We start from the raw sequence: 17,887 nt of genomic DNA, 5'->3' as shown, positions 1-17,887 counted from the left end.
GGCCATTAACATTACAGCACTGGTCAAAGGTAACAACTAGTATCAAATATTCCTCTTTACCCTGAACAAGTTATTCCCACTATGGTCAAACTATTACTTGATTTAGTTGAAGTGTAGTTTTGCTCCACCCACATGCAAAATTATGCCAAATCAACACAAACAGCTGATTAAATTTGAAAACACCTCTTAACTTTTAATACGTTTCTAGTTTACGGAGTATGTTAGTGTCATCTATGTGACATACTGATTACATGGAAATCAAATGTACATCCCATGTTATAATTATTTGGGAAGAACTGTAACAAGCCAAACTGTTTGTGTTACAATGTTCCTTGGATTATTTTATTTCAGTGTTCTTCTAAAGGAATAATGTCTGCACGGTAACAACAGACGAACTCTGGCAGTTCATTACAGCAAGATTCAGCAGGTAACTGCCAATTAGAAAAAATAAATAGATTTTGGATACATTTTCAGAATGGATGTATAAGAAATCTTCCAACTCAAACATTAAAATGATACATAAAATTGTATAGTAAAAAGTATGGATTAAGCAAATATGTGTTGATCATGACAAACAAAATTTGTTGTAATAAGGTTAACACACTATTGTCTCCCTAATTTTGTCAAATTTACAGTACAATATAAGGCAACAACTGTGTATTTGTAAACACCCCTTTCCTGCAGACTGAAAGTATGAAATATTAAGACAGCAATTAACACAATTTTGGAACAGTTAAATTGTGATGCTGGACTGGCACCAAAATACTTGTCAGATTTCTCTATCACAGCTTATGTTAGATGTGATGTGACAGAATATACATCTAACAATTAACAATTGGCAAACTGACTGAGTTACACATTAGAACCACTCATGCAAATGTTGATGTGATGACACCAATTTGCAGTGTAGCCAAATGTTAAAGTTCACCAACAGTGGTTCAGTATTTAACACATGCCATTGAGATATATGAACTCTGGTTGGTGACTACTGCTCACAGACTTTATCCTATCTCCTCTTTGATCAGCAGAAGTAGGCTGACTCCGCACAGTTCTGGAATCTTTACAGTGGCTGCCAACATTAGTTACAGAACAGTACTGTGGCGTAAAAACAAGTAGCTTTTGTGAATAGTGTGCTGTGAGTAGTGATTCTTAATATTAATTACAAAAATGAGGGAAGAGGCTGAACTTTATTCTTCTAACGACTAGCCATCATATTTAGTGTCACTTCTGCAATATATTAATCTATGACACTTTCCTTTCTTTCATATTTTGTAAGCTGGTTGCCATGGAAGGGGAGGCAGGGCTTATCTCAGCAGCCAACATGCTACAAGCCAATTGCAAACTTCCACTCCCAACATCTGCTCACATACAAAGTAAAATTGGGAGGACAGCAGTTCAACCATTTCTAAAGTCAGATAATCCTACACTGCCAACATTCACTCTACATTCAACAAGTTTTTCCTGTAGAAACAACCATAACAGCAAGTTGAGGTTGGAAATGTTCCATTACATAATAGAGAAATGTGTCTAGTATTTCAGTACTTCATGTTTACATACAACAACATTACCTGTGAAAAATTAATCACTGGGGGAGGGTGAAATAACTCTCAGCAAATTCCAGGTAAAAACAGAAGAGGACGAGAAAGCATAAGAACATAACAGAAGAATTGCACTGTTGAGAGCATAATTATATGCAAGGGGTGGACAAGAATAAAGGGGCAATTTTCATACTTGTATTATGTACACAGGGCCATTCTGGACACAGGTGGGGGGGGGGGCTAGTTCACTGGAGAAAACACAGACTTCACATCAGGAAACATATCCTAGTACACAATTTTCTTTCAAGTCTTAAAGGAATTTACAAGTTCTACATCAAAATTCGGTACTTCATCTTAAAGGTGAGTAATATTTAATCTGGGACTTTCTGCTGTGTCTAAATTTTATGTAAGACTGCTTTCTTGCGTAGAAATAAAATTACGGATGTAGTATATAACAAAATTTGTCATAATACTAGCCATCTTGGTGTCAGCAAATATAACTGACCTTATGTCTTCAACAATCAACTTCCAGCAGCGGCAGACGACAACCATCTAGTTACAAGAAAGAAAGATACTACACATGAAATTCACTATAAATTGAAAGAAGCCATGGCTGCAATTACAGCAACAGCAGCACTTTCGAAATGAACTGTGTTGCAATAACAGTAGTGTCCCCATCACCTTATTACAGCTTCCTGGGTTCACAAATTGACAAAGGATTGTATTAACTGCACAACTAAGGGACGGTAGCAGAAGGCTCAGAGGACTGACGAAATTCTAGCATCAAGCTGCAATAAACATTCTTTGCAAAAAGAATTACTAGAAACATAAAAACATAATACCCTGTCAATTTTATGACACTTTTAGCATCATATAGTTACAACTAACCTACACAACTAGAATTTTAAAAACAGTCTGCAACTGATTTTAATACAGAAATAAGACAATAGCATTTTGACATGCATTCCAATAAATGCAAAGCATGCAGTGTGCCAAGAAATCATTTCAAATTATAACTGTCTACATAAAGTGAATTGTTAAATAGTTATAAAATTGGAGTCCACTGATGAGGCTCTACAACCCTCGTATTAGGTAAATGGGAAACATCCCACTCATAAAAAGACAATTTACACTTTTACTACAAAACTTTCCAAACTTTTAGTTTTGTTTGAGTGCAACAACTTATTCCTCAATCGCTGTGGCCATTTTACAAGTGGACTTTTTCATATAAAACCTAAATAATTTCAGTTGCAGGCTTTCAGTTCTTGTCAGGTACATCCCTCCCAAAATGGTCACATTCCAATCCTGGGACCTGAAAATGTGTAGATCAGAAAATATGGAAGTAAATTCTTCACTTGTAAGAATGTAAAGTGTCACATGCTTATCTCTATCTAATCGACAATTACTTGACTGTAAGACACTGAAGATGCATGCTGCATTTAAAGCATTCCAGCAAATGCACATTACAATACACAACACAACAAACAATTTGCAGAATATATGTGACAGGTGCATTCATGCTTTGTGTCTTTGGACAAATTCCAGTCTTCAAGTTACTTAAGCAAATGAGTAACTGTCTCTGAATGGTAATAAATTGTATACAAAACAGACAATTATCAGAGCTGTTCTGAAAATGACAACACAGGGATAAACCGAGTAACAACCCTAAACGTTTCTCACAGAAAGCAAAGTCTTGTGTTGAAAGACAACACAGTTAGAAAGAAATTCGTAATATTCTTTCATTATGAAAACCCTGTTAACTTTAAGTAACTTTAGACATAAATATGACCCAGTAAGAAGTATCTGCTTACATAAACACAAATAAGCTGCTTACAACCACAATAACAAACAAGGTGCAGCATATGTTTAAGTCTGCAACCTCAAATATTTACAAATCAAACCACATAGAAGAAAAAGGAGGGGGGAGGCAGAGGTAGTAGGAGCAGCTCATTTAGCAACTCCCTCCGCAAAGTAACCTTGTCAGTGTAGGTCAAAATAAATTATGGTTAGCTGACAATACCAAATTAACAACACAATGTAGTGTATTGAAGCAAGGTTAAATAGCTTATATCAGCTCATGCAGCATGATATAATTGGTTAAAGCAGCCTGTCCCTAGAAGAGATTCAGTAAACTACTTTCATGATAATATTACCATTATATGTCTTTGTTTTACTGCAGTTTTGAGAAAAAACAACTAACTTAAATTTATGGAGGTAAATTACGATTAATCCTAATGGCAAAATAATGGTGTGTTCCTGGATGGAAACGAACTGAATACCCGATTCACCAAAAGTCAAAATAACCCTAACGAGCACCACCTACGTACTCAGTCCTCAACACTCAGTTTTCTCTATTACAGAATATTACAGATAATTATTAAGTAGTTCTAAATATATGGCTTGTGAACTTACAGTATACATCATGGTTAGACCTTGTGATGTATTCTTCTCTTTCCTACAAATGAAGTTATGTACCCTTCAAAAAATAGCTACTTCCGTACTAAACGGCGATCCTAAAAACAATACAGCTGCTGCACGCAGTCCACTCAGAAATGTTTTTATAACTTCTCCCCCACTCCCGATCACTGTCAGTTAGCGTAAATTTCCAAAAGCAGACTTCTACTTTTCAAAATCTCGATGGGTGGTCAAAGTCACATCGACAAGCTGCGCACCTACTCCCTACTTCTTGTAAAAAAATGACTCTTTGCACTTCTATTATAATCACGATAAGCTAATTATCGTAATGGGACTGTATGTAATAATCAACATTACCCGAAAAAAGCCTGCATCACTCATTTTGAGAAGCTTAAACTTTGCAAAACTTAATTCACTACCATGCTACTAAAGATGGCGTTGCTATAAGTGGGAAGAGATGCTCTAGCAGCGCGAACCAACTATCGACCAAACTCTGTCGATAACAAAACACAATTTCAAAGTACGCTAAATATTTCATCTATGGCTACACTCCGCAAACCACTATGAAGAGCATAGCAGAAGTTACATCACGTTGAACCAGTTATGAGGACTTTTTCCCGCTCAATTCATGTATGGAACCTGGGAAGAATAACTGTTTAAATGTTTCTGTGCGCACTGTAATGTTGTCTTCACGATGGCTACGGGAGGCGATACGTACAGCTACATTCCTAGAATAATCTTAGGTAATCTAATCTTGAACGATATCAGAAACTTCTAGTACTCAGTAGACAATAATTCTACCCTATGAGCATCGCTTTCCAGATTAACAGTACTGAGAGATTGTGCTATAATAGTAACCACACAGGGTCCTGCAGGAGAATGGGAAAGGTCAGCAGTTCGCATTATTGCACTTTGAAAGCTCGTAGTCAGTTTGTAAGAGAGCTTCACTACTGAACTACAACAAATTTAGGAAACTGTTGTTGACGTTGACCAGAGAATCAGTGGTCGGTGGTCTTCCCTACTCAACGCAGATGTAGATGGTGCTGACAAATGACGGTTCCTCTGATCACGTGCCGCATGTTTAGGCTGTGTGATTGACGCAAAGTACTGTAAGTAACAAAATGGTCTGGTATTCGTGTAGGGAACATTCCGAGATGCTGTTTGTGTACTATCAAGAAGAAGGAAACGGTCGAGAGGCAGCAAGGTTATACCTAAACAAATACCCTCACAGACACCAGTCACATCACACAACATTTGAAGACCCTTTTCGGCGTTTGTGTGATCATGGATCCTTTCAAATGGACGAACGGAAGAACCCTCGTACAAGCTCCAGGCAAGTGGCCCACCAACATGGTGTAAGCCAAAGTATGATTATGTGTATCCTGCATGACAACTGCTACTACCCCTATCACCTGCATCTACATCTACATCTATATGACTACTCTGCAATTCACATTTAAGTGCTTGGCAGAGGGTTCATCGAACCACAATCATACTATATCTCTACCATTCCACTCCCGAACAGCGCGCGGGAAAAACGAACACCTAAACCTTTCTGTTCGAGCTCTGATTTCTCTTATTTTATTTTGATGATCATTCCTACCTATGTAGGTTGGGTTCAACAAAATATTTTCGGATTCGGAAGAGAAAGTTGGTGACTGAAATTTCGTAAATAGATCTCGCCGCGACGAAAAACGTCTTTGCTTTAATGACTTCCATCCCAACTCGCGCATCATATCTGCCACACTCTCTCCCCTATTACGTGATAATACAAAACGAGCTGCCCTTTTTTGCACCCTTTTGATGTCCTCCATCAATCCCACCTGGTAAGGATCCCACACCGCGCAGCAATATTCTAACAGAGGACGAACGAGTGTAGTGTAAGCTGTCTCTTTAATGGACTTGTTGCATCTTCTAAGTGTCCTGCCAATGAAACGCAACCTTTGACTCGCCTTCCCCACGATATTATCTATATGGTCTTTCCAACTGAAGTTGTTCGTAATTTTAACACCCAGGTACTTAGTTGAATTGACAGCCTCGAGAATTGTACTATTTATTGAGTAATCGAATTCCAACGGATTTCTTTTGGAACTCATGTGTATCACCTCACACTTTTCGTTATTTAGCGTCAACTGCCACCTGCCACACCATACAGCAATCTTTTCTAAATCGCTTTGCAACTGATACTGGTCTTCGGATGACCTTGCTAGACGGTAAATTACAGCATCATCTGCGAACAACCTAAGAGAACTGCTGAGATTGTCACCCAGGTCATTTCTATACATCAGGAACAGCAGAGGTCCCAGGACGCTTCCCTGGGGAACACCTGATATCACTTCAGTTTTGCTCGATGATTTGCCGTCTATTACTACGAACTGCGACCTTCCTGACAGGAAATCACGAATCCAGTCGCACAACTGAGACGATACCCCATAGGCCCGCAGCTTCATTAGAAGTCGCTTGTGAGGAACGGTGTCAAAAGCTTTCTGGAAATCTAGAAATACGGAATCAACTTGCGAGCCCCTGTCGATAGCAGCCATTACTTCGTGCGAATAAAGAGCTAGCTGCGTTGCACAAGAACGATGTTTTCTGAAACCATGCTGATTACGTATCAATAGATCGTTCCCTTCGAGGTGATTCATATTGTTTGAATACAGTATATGCTCCAAACCCCTACTGCAAACCGACGTCAATGATACAGGTCTGTAGTTCTATGGATTACTCCTACTACCCTTCTTAAACACTGGTACGACCTGCACCATTTTCCAATCATTAGGTACAGATCTATCGGTGAGCGAGCGGTTGTATATGATTGCTAAGTAGGGAGCTATTGTATCAGCGTAATCTGAAAGGAACCTAATCGGTATACAATCTGGACCTGAAGACTTGCCCGTATCAAGCGATTTGAGTTGCTTCGCAACCCCTAAGATATCTACTTCTAAGAAACTCATGCTAGCAGCTGTTCGTGTTTCAAATTCTGGAATATTCCATTCGTCTTCCCTGGTGAAGGAATTTCGGAAAACTGCGTTCAATAACTCCGCTTTAGCGGCACAGTCGTGGGTAACAGTACCATCGGCAGTGCGCAGCGAAGGTATTGACTGCGTCTTGCCGCTTGTGTACTTTACATACGACCAGAATTTCTTCGGATTTTCTACCAAATTTCGAGACAATGTTTCGTTGTGAAACCTATTAAAGGCATCTCCCATTGAAGTCCGTGCCAAATTTCGCGCGTCTGTACATTTTAGCCAATCTTCGGGATTTCGCGTTCTTCTGAACTTCGCATGCTTTTTCCGTTGCCTCTGCAACAGCGTTCGGACCAGTTTTGTGTACCATGGGGGATCAGTTCCATCTCTTACCAATTTATGAGGTATGAATCTCTCAATTGCTGTTGCTACTATATCTTTGAATTAGAGCCACATCTCGTCTACATTTGCATAGTCAGTTCGGAAGGAATGGAGATTGTCTCTTAGGAAGGCTTCTAGTGACATTTTATCCGCTTTTTTAAATAAAATTATTTTGCGTTTGTTTCTGGTGGATTTGGAAGAAACGGTATTGAGCCTAGCTACAACTACCTTGTGATCACTAATCCCTGTATCAGTCATGATGCTCTTTATCAGCTCTGGATTGTTTGTGGCTAAGAGGTCAAGTGTGTTTTCGCAACCATTTACAATTCGCGTGGGTTCGTGGACTAACTGCTCGAAATAATTTTCGGAGAAAGCATTTAGGACAATCTCGGAAGATGTTTTCTGCCTTCCACCGGTTTTGAACAAGTATTTCTGCCAACATATCGAGGGAAGGTTGAAGTCCCCACCAACTATAACCGTATGAGTGGGGTATTTATTTGTTACAAGACTCAAATTTTCTCTGAACTGTTCAGCAACTGTATCATCGGGGTCTGGGGGTAGGTAGAAGGAACCAATTATTAACTTAGTTCGGCTGTTAAGTATAACCTCCACCCATATCAATTCGCACGGAGTATCTACTTCGACTTCACTACAAGATAAACCACTACTGACAGACACAAACACTCCACCACCAATTCTGCCTAATCTATCTTTCCTGAACACCGTCTGTTTCTGCAAAACTTATTTCAGGCTTTAGCCAGCTTGCTGTACCTATAACGATTTCAGCTTCTGTGCTTTCTATTAGCGCTTGAAGCTCAGGGACTTTCCCAGCACAACTACAACAATTTACAACCACAATTCCGACTGTTCCTTGATCCAAGCACATCCTGTATTTGCCATGCACCCAATGAGATTGCAGCCCACCCCGTACTTTCCTGAGGCCTTCTAACCTAAAAAACCGCCCAGTCCACGCCACACAACCTCCGCTACTCGTGTAGCCACCAGCTGAGTGTAGTGAACTCCTGATCTATTCAGCGGAACCCGACACCCCACCACCCTATGGCGCAAGTCAAGGAATCTGCAGCCAATACGGTCGCAAAACCGTATGAGCCTCTGATTCAGACCCTCCACCCGGCTCTGCACCAAAAGTCCGCAGTCGGTTCTGTCAACGATGCTGCAGATGGTGAGCTCTGCCTTCATCTTGTAAGCGAGACCGGCAGCCTTCACCAAATCAGATAGCCGCTGGAATCCAGAGAGAATTTCCTCAGATCCAAAGTGACACACGTCATTAGTTCCGACATGTGCCACCAGCTGCAGCTGGATTTCTTCTCCTCCTTAGCCGCCATATCCCTAAGGGGCCCCATTACGCGCCTAACATTGGAGCTCCCAACTACCAATAAGCCCACCCTCTGTGATTGCCCGGACCTTGAAGGCTGAGAATCCTCCTCTGAAACAGGGCAGGCAGCTGCATCTGGCTTAGCCAGAGACAGTGCCTGAAACCTGTTTGTCAGACGCACCGGGGAGGCTTTCTGATCAGCCTCTGGGGACGTCTTTCGCTGCCTGCCACGCCTTGGAACGACCTCCCAATCAACCACAGGCGAGGGCTCAGCCCCACTGCGGGCAGCAACCGGGGCAACCATAGCGGCAGATCGATCTGGGGACAGACGGGACGAGGTTGATATCCCCGTGATACCCAAATCCGGCTCCCCACAGTGGTGCCTATTGGCAACTGCCTCAAGCTGCGTGACCGAAGTCAGCGCCGCTTGCAGCTCTGAGCGAAGGGATGCCAACTCAGCCCTCATCCGAACACAGCCCTGCAATCCGATGGAGGTCACTTTGAACATCTGTTTTGACGTGGATGCGATGTAGCTCTGTGCTGTGTTCTGGGACGATTTGTTGTTTGCCGCGCGGGATTAGCCGAGCGGTCTTGTGGCGCTACAGTCATGGACTGTAAGGCTAGTCCCAGTGGAAGTTCGAATCCTCCCTCAGTCATGGGTGTGAGTGTTTGTCCTTAGGATAATTTAGGTTAAGTAGTGTGTAAGCTTAGGGACTGATGACCTTAGCAGTTAAGTCCCATAAGATTTCACACACATTTGAACTTTTTTTTTTTTTTTGTCATTGCACACGTCATCTTCCATTTCTGGGCACATGTTCACACGAACTTTTTTCCTCTATTTCCAGTTAGGTACCTGTTTTATTAATGCTCACTCTGTATAAGCATGTGCTGAGGCAAGCAAAAGGCTCATTATAGTTGGTAGGGGCCTGTAAAACTCATACATGTGACTGTTAGCAAAATACTTGAGAGACGAATACATGAATAATTGTCAACTGTGTGATGCGTCTACCACATTATGTTAACTTTGGGCACAAGTGGAAAAAATAGATTAAACTATCAGTATACTGTCTTACAGACATACAGCGACCCCTGTTATTATGCAGCTGCCCTTTTCGTTACAACATTGTTTTACAAAAGGTCTTGCACACACATAGCGAGAAAAATTCAGTATTCTACATACTGTTAAGTAAACCTACTCTTAATCTGAAAGTTAGTTGGACGGATAAAGTAGATAACTACAGTCGACTCGATGTAAGAAGGTCCCTGGCAGTTACAGTGGCCTGGGCATGGCAGTTTAGTGTGCCCACTTCGAGCAATCACGAACCGGTAATTTGATTTTTAAAAAGTTTCTATAGCAATGCCTCAATATTGTTTCAGCTGTATAGAGAACTATCGTTTTCATTTGCAGACTTTAGCACTATGATCTGAAAGCTGGCAACAGTACTGGTAGCTTCGGGAATCTCCTTAATACAGACTTGACTGTAGGCACAGCTGTATTGGAAATAGTATATCCTCGCTTTCCTCCAAACTGTTGTAGCAGCCAGGGTGAGTGACTGACATGGTGGGTGGTGGACTAGCTGTGATAGATCAGGATATCTGCAGTTGCAACTGTGGGAATTACTATAGCCATCTGGTGGCCAGTGGCAAGCAATGGCCCATCGTGGAAACAGTACTTGTTGAATAATCCCTTCACATTTAACAAGTACAACAGTGGAGATAGTGTTGGAGACATGACCAGTGCCATCCGTAATTCAGGTTAGCCTTGGCCAGCAAAGGTTGCTGGTTTCAGCAGCAGCTCATTGTACAGACACCAAATGGCTCATTAGCTCAGACTGTGGTGACAGCTGGCAGATCGGTGCGGCCAGCACAGTAGCAGAGATGCTGACGCAGAATGGCAGGTAGCAATGAAAGTCACTCAGAGGGAGACCTACCGGTCGAAAGGTGCCAAGTCACATACAGACATCGCTCCGGCAGCAGCCTGCACCTAAAGAAGAGAGAGTCCATCAATGGCAGCCTGTTCACTCATCTCAGTTCGATAGTCATGGACTCCGTTTGTAGCAAGCAGCCAGCAATGACTACAGAATGTCTGTCTGAGTTAGGCAGTATACACTGATGTGACACAAGTCAAGCGATAGAGATATGCACATATAGAGAGGACAGTAACATCGTGTACATAAAGTATCAAAGGGCAGTGCATTTGCGGAGATGGCATTTATACTCGGCTGACTTATGTGAAAATGTTTCTGACGTGATTGTGGCTGTATGACATGAATTAACGAACTTTGATGACGGGATGATAGTTGGAGCTAGACGCATATAACATACCATATCGTAAATCATTACGGAATTCGATATTCCGACATCCACAGTGTCAGGAATGTGCTGAGAATACCACATTTCAGAAATTCTCACCATTGATAACACAGTGGCCTGTGGCCTTCTCTTAATGAGTGAGAGCAGCAGCTTCTGCATAGAGTTGTCAGTGCTTACAGACAAACAACACTGTGTAAGATAATTGCAGAAATCAATATGGGCTGTACAATGGATATATCCGTTAGGACAGTGTGACGAAATTTGGCGTTAATGGCCTATGGCAGCCGATGACCGACATCCATGTCTTTGCTAGCAGCATGGCGTCACCTGCAGCACGTCTCCTGGACTCATGACCATAACGTTTCAATCCTAGACGACTGAAAAACCGTGGCCTGGCCAGATGCGTCCACATTTCACTTGGTAAGAGCTGTTAGTAGGGTTTGAGTGTGGCACAGATTCCACGAAGGCATGGACCCACGTTGTCAGCAAGGCACTGTGCAACCTGGTGGTGGCTGTGTTTACTGGAATGGTCTGTGTTTCACTGAACTGATCACTGACTGGAAATGGTTATGTTTCGCTACTTGGATACCATTTTCAGCCATCCATAGACTTCACGTTCCCAAACAATAATGGACAACAATGCGCCATGTCACCAGGCCACAATTATTCATGATGGGTTTGAAGAACATTTTGGACAGTTCAAGCAAATAATAGGCCACTCAAATTGCGCTATATGAAACGCAATAGAGAGGTAGTTCGTGCACAAAATCCTAAATTGGCAACTATTTTGCAATTATAGATGGCTATAGAGGCAGCATTGCTCAGTTGTTCTGGAGGGTACTTCCAGCGACTTGTGGAGTCCACGCCACATGGAGTTGCTGCACTATGCTGGGCAAAAGGAAGTCTGCACGATATTAGGAGACAACCCATGATTTTTGTCACCTCAGTGTAAGTCATAAGAAGCTGGAGGTCCCAGGGACAATCATTAGGCAACCATGACAGCATTTGCCCCAGCTTTACTGTCAATTAAGCATCTCCAAGGGCCTGCTGGTGCTGCGATCTGTCATAATTTCACCTCCCAGAAGCCCCAGGTAGCGACTTCTGCAGTGTCAACTTACTGAACACGTAATCTAGTGTCAGGATGCCTAGTTATTGAGGTGTCTTGCAATGTCATCATTATGGCACCGTTTTGCTCAAATGATTGCAAGAACCATTCACCTTGCCACGCAGAAACATGGCGCATCAGTCCTCCCCCCCTTCTTCCTCCCATTAACCTATTGTTACGTTAATTGATTTATGACGCCAAGGGGTTGATGTATGACCCACTGGGGATAATCTGTTCTTGTAAGAAGCCCCCCACACAACCCATATATATGTGACGTGAGGTACGTATTCTATGCGACCAATATTTCCATCCATTTTTCCCCTTCATTTTCCACAGAAATAATACGATACAAACACGCGATATCCTTAACGTGAAAGTACTACTTGCCTTGTCAACTATAATTTTCGTCTGTCGTATTCCTTTGTTTCTGAGCAGTCTTGTCAGTTCTTTCATCTGTGTAATAAATGCTCTCTAGCAATTCTCACGTCATTGGTCAAAGCCGACGGGTTGTATCCCCTGCTTCACTAGACCCTACATGTGTAACTGTCAGCTCCACTTCACACAACGCTTAATGACGGGAACTTTGATTTCTGCCCCAGGTCACGTGACTTTGATGTTGGTTTCAAGCGTTAACACGGCAGAGATAGGGACATGCGCAATTACTTTATACTGTGGTGATAAGCACCGAGAGGTGACAGTTAAATCACTGATCAAAGACGAAGCTACTTTCGTAATCTGCTATGGACCCTCCTGCAACTAATTTCAAGCAAACGATATTACAAAATGTGAAATTGCGCTATTAAGTTACATATAATATAGCTCCATGACACTATGTCACTAATATAGATGTCAAACTCAACGAATACGCAAATTAAATTAAATGTTTATTCTCTGGTGAGTGTGGCGGCGGACCTCGTTTTGCTTTTGTCTTTAGTTGCTTTGCAGTAACCATTCGAACCCACAACGCTTGAACGGCGAGCCGAGGCCGCGTAGGAAGTCATGGCGTGCATGCACAAGAACCACCCGTGCACGTGCGTCTGTACATGCGAAACAGACGGTTCGCGACGTGTGCTCCTGATGCTGTATGGGTGCACGCGACTTCCTGATGGCTTTTCCAGGTTCTTCATTTACTTATTGTTCTATTGTAAACCTTTTGTAAAGTGGCGTGAAAGGACTTAAGCGATTCTCAGTCTATGGTTACCAAAAATGCTGTAGAACTTTAGCGAAAGTCAAGGCACCACATGGTACGCAAAAAAAAATTAGATGTATCAGTTGGCAGCTGGTGACATTGATTATTTAAGTAATATGGCGAAACCAATGACAAAACTCAAAAATATTTTTCGTTGAAGTTTTCAAGTAACATTAGGCCTACATTACACCGCAAACTGATGTTTAAATTATTCTTTTATGTACTGGATGAATTCTAGTATCCGATTCCACTCGTCGGCTTTCAACAACGACGTCATATAACAGGCAAGGATGCTACACAGCGGTAAACTCGTAGAAGTAAAAAAAGAAAGGAGATGACACTAACGTTGTTTAGAAGCCACAGTAGGCGGAGGTTGTTGCCATTGTAAGGAGCCCAAAACATTAGGAGACTACTATTCACCATTGCTTCTTGTTCATTATTTCTCTAGTGTGGATGTGAAAATTATTTTAAATAATAAAAATTACAGTGCTCACATGACTAACGTAGGCCAGGAAGCTAATTTCGAAAGTTTTTCTGTTCTCGTATGCGTAATTGCACTGCTAATGAGACACATTTGGCCTCTTTAATGTACATGTTTTTTGTTTATATATTCCGAATAACCAAGAAGACAAGGGAGTGATAAGAAAAGCATACTTTCATAATACATTTGATTCCACTTTTATTGTATTTGTATCGATGGCAAATGTAGCTGGAACTCTGAAAACAATGCTTGTTTACTTACTGGTATTACTGTTTCTTGTTGGTTACATTTTCAGCTTTCAGCATCATATGCGCACCTTTTCTATTGTTCACGTTTACAAAAAACTTGCCTATGTGTTCTTTGGTAGCCCATAAACGCGTGCAACCAGGAAAGAAGCAAAGCAAGCTACTGTATCTTGTGCTTGTCAACAAAGTGCATGATAACTGAAACGTCAAAGATACACAACTGCATAGAGTTACACAGCCACGCAGAACAGAGTTCTTGTTTTATTAGATTGTCAGTGTATTAGTTTCACTGTAGTTTACACATCATCTCACTTTGGAACATTACTTATTTTAAACATGTTCTAGCGTTGTGCAATACTATGCATATGACTAATGGAATGATCTCAAATACTTAGATTTCTAAAAATGATATTTTTCTTTAACATCTATGTAAGTCATTTGTTTTGTAATAATAGCCTAACCTGTCTAACATATAGGTGTACATTTTTAACAGTAGCCTATTTGCTTCTTTTCCTGGAATATTTCACACGTGTAACGGTTTCAGTTTTTCAGGAATAACCAAACCTATAATTACTGGAATGTATGTATACTTTGATCACATGCTTCATTTTATTATTGAATTTCATTCTGAGGTTTCCAAAGTCTGTAAGCCTGTACCGTGGTTTGTCATATATCAATAATTAGTTAGTTAGTTTCATGTTCCATGTATCATTTGCATGATAAATCGTAATGATGTGGAACGAGTCAATTTATATCAACATCATATTATTTTGTAAATATATCTCTATGCTTATCATTTATAACTATTTTGTTTTTAATTAAAAACAGACATGTTAGTCAGTAATTCCTATGCATCACCACTTACACATTACAGTAATAAATAGTCTTCTGCGGAATAAGAGGCATTGTCAAAGAGAAACGTTTCCAGTTTGGTTTCATATTTTACTTTGCTGACTGTCAGATAATTTTATATCACTGGGTAAGTGGTCAAAACTTTTGGTTGCATCATTGGGAGCCTCAGTTTGTGGTACAGACTGTCAAAATGTGGCTTAATGCATTTTTTCCCTCTGGTATCATAACAGTGTACATCATTATTGATGTTGAAGTGCAATGAATTATTTACAGTAAACTTCGGCTGTTCTATCCAGAATCTTTTTTAAAGAGAGAGGAATTATGAACAATGAATAATTAACGGCGGGAGGAATTTAGGGCATGAGATACTGCACAAACAATCTGCACTCATGCAGATGTGTATTGTGTGGGGGCGAAACAGTTGATATGTATAATCTGGGTCGGATAGCGGAGTGTTTGTGGTTTGGAAGGCAATCAAAAACTCAGGAAAGAATAAATGTGAACTATGCAACTATAATTCATGTATACACAAGAAAATATTGCTTGAACAGACTCCATTTACGAATGAAACGTGATTCCTTTAAACATTATGTTAGGGTCAGATCGATTAGTATACTTGTAAACTACGTTAGCTGGTATTTTTAATGAAGCAGTTACGTATCCACACAATCAAAACACCAGATGCTACTTGAGATACGACCATAAAAGTTGATAGATATCCACAATAGTCGAAACTGCATGCACGGGCATGTCAGAGTGACATCAATGGGGGAATGCCGCCATGGTGAACCACGGAGATACAAATGATGTGAACCTAATGTTTTGGGCTGTATAAGATGGGGGATGTTGGCTTCAAGTTTGTGATGTAATGACAACTCCATTCCTTTTTTTTTTTACCCCAATGGGTAATCTTTAAAAGCAGCAGATGGTATTCGTAAACAAAGTAATATAGGATACGATAAAATTACAGTCACAATTCATGCAATTGATTACTTAGCCATGAATTATATGGAAACGCATTGAAGATAACGAAAATAAACGAGTACAAAACCGAAGTGAAGTATATATATACGAAATAAATCATTGTTATAATTTATGCGAGCATAGCGTAAGGTGAAGTCGATATATTATAAAATAGCGTTAATTTATAATAATCAATCTAACTCGACTGCGGTGGGAAAGTGGGGATTTGAGGCGGGGTGGAACTAAAATGTAACACAACAACATGAAAATTAAACATATAATTATGTATATGAAATGGGAGCATGAAATGTGGAAAAACCGACTCAGGAATCCTAAAAAAATTCAGTACACAAATAACTAAAATTCACAAAAAGCGGTAAAATATTGGAATTGATAACTAGAGTTGACTGATGTAGGTGATCAACTCTAGTTACCGATTCCGACAATTCGATGGTTCATAATTTTGGACCTGTTTGCAGTAAGTGCGTGAACTTGGTTTTTGTAAGATTTCTGGAGTCCTTATTGACACATGAAGTAATGTGGAAAAGAAACAAATATTGTAGCTACCGATTCCAAGTTTTATTTCTTTTTCATTGTAGTGATGAGAGAAATGTAGAAATACTACAACATTTTAGTGGACACACTTATTGCAAATACATTATAAATAACGAACCATGAAATGTCTGGAATCGGTAACTAGAATTAACAATTTTGTTAACATTTGTTAACATTTGTTAACATTTGTTATGTTTTGTGAATTTTCGTTATTTGTGTATTGGCTTTTCTTTTAGGATTTTTGTGTCAGTTTCTCCACATTTCGTGCTACTGTTCTTTTTCTGTTTCATGTTACTGTTTACTTCATTTTCCGTTTGTTATGCTACATTTTAGTTCCTCCCTGCCCAAAATACCCATTTTCCTACAGTAGTTCAGTTAGAGTCAATAACTATTATTAAAAATTAACACTATTTCGCAATATTACAGCATCGATATTTTGCTATACAGTAATGTATTTAAAGGTTCTCTGTGGTTTTCTTGCATGCATAAATGAGGGTAATAATTTATTCCAGAGACATATATTTCTCTTTTTCTATTGTTGTTTATTTTTGTTACATTCTATTCTTTTTGATACACTTCATGTCTAAGTAATACATCATTTGAACTGTGATAGTTGTTTTAGCGTATGATACATATGTTTGATTACAGACATGATCAGCTGCTTTCAAAGACTACCTTTAAGTAGCATCTTGGCTTAGGTATGACATCAATTCTCAAAACTGACAGGAGGAATAGGACACTAAAATTGTCCTGTGCAACTCGTACTGGTCAACAACCATTAACCATCACCTTTTGTACAAATGGCAGAATACTTTCAGGTGGAAAGGATGTTTCAAAATTGCAGTATATTTATATACCGTGGGTACGCGATACTACTGCCATCGGTATACGTGCTTATCGCTAACCAAAGACTTTTGCCACCTCAGTGTCTATGCCCTACATTTGCTTCAATTCTACTTTGTATCCGAAAATCAGTTTTTATACCTGTTTTAAGAAATATATAACTAATCTAGTCTGATATTTGATATATGGTAAGAAGGCATATTTTGGTTTCTATTTTGTATCTTCATTTGTTTTTGTTGTGGGCTTCAATCCGAAAATTGTTGTAATGTAGCTCCCGACACTAGTCTATCGTGTAAGCCTGTTCATCTCTGAATAACTACTGCAACCTACAACCATACGAATTTGTTCACTGTATTTGTCCCATAGTATCCGTCTGCAGTTTTTACTACTCCCCCCCCCCTCACATTTCTCGGTTATCAAATTCACGATATGGTCGTCTTTACTTTCATAGTGATGTCGTGTGATGTCACACCCTCAACTCTGTGGCAACGCTTGCAGTTTGTCTGTACTCCCATTGAATAAAAACTTTGATATGTTGTTGACGCTGTAAAATGCATGTCTCTGGTTACGAGACTTTAAATTTTTTGCGAGGTTACCTGAAATTTTGCCAGCATATGGAATGATGCACAAGCTTTTGTAACTGCAGATTTGTTCCTTAGCCCTGTGTACAGAAGTGATGTAATTTCACGCATTTTTTTTGCAGCATAT

General features: G+C 40.1%; 1 protein-coding gene across 8 annotated transcripts in view; it reads right to left on the bottom strand.

Moving 5' to 3' along the window:
- The window catches only part of LOC126203356 (serine/arginine repetitive matrix protein 1), a 166,913-nt gene extending 162,503 nt beyond the window's left edge, over positions 1-4,410 (bottom strand). For 7 of the 8 annotated variants that reach the window (XM_049937646.1, XM_049937650.1, XM_049937648.1 and 4 more), the window contains exon 1: positions 4,311-4,410. In XM_049937646.1, coding sequence (XP_049793603.1) covers positions 4,311-4,334 — 24 coding nt within the window. In that variant the 5' untranslated portion in view covers positions 4,335-4,410. Of the gene's footprint in view, positions 1-3,950; positions 4,289-4,310 lie in introns of those variants that run through there. The other variant, XM_049937647.1, reaches the window with a different exon arrangement.
- Between the last annotated feature and the right edge of the window lie 13,477 nt (positions 4,411-17,887).

Source organism: Schistocerca nitens, chromosome 9, assembly GCF_023898315.1.
Source record: "Schistocerca nitens isolate TAMUIC-IGC-003100 chromosome 9, iqSchNite1.1, whole genome shotgun sequence".
Classification (NCBI taxonomy): Eukaryota; Metazoa; Arthropoda; class Insecta; order Orthoptera; family Acrididae; genus Schistocerca; species Schistocerca nitens.
Note: the sequence above shows the minus strand (reverse complement) of the source record. Positions and strands in the feature narration are given on the sequence as shown.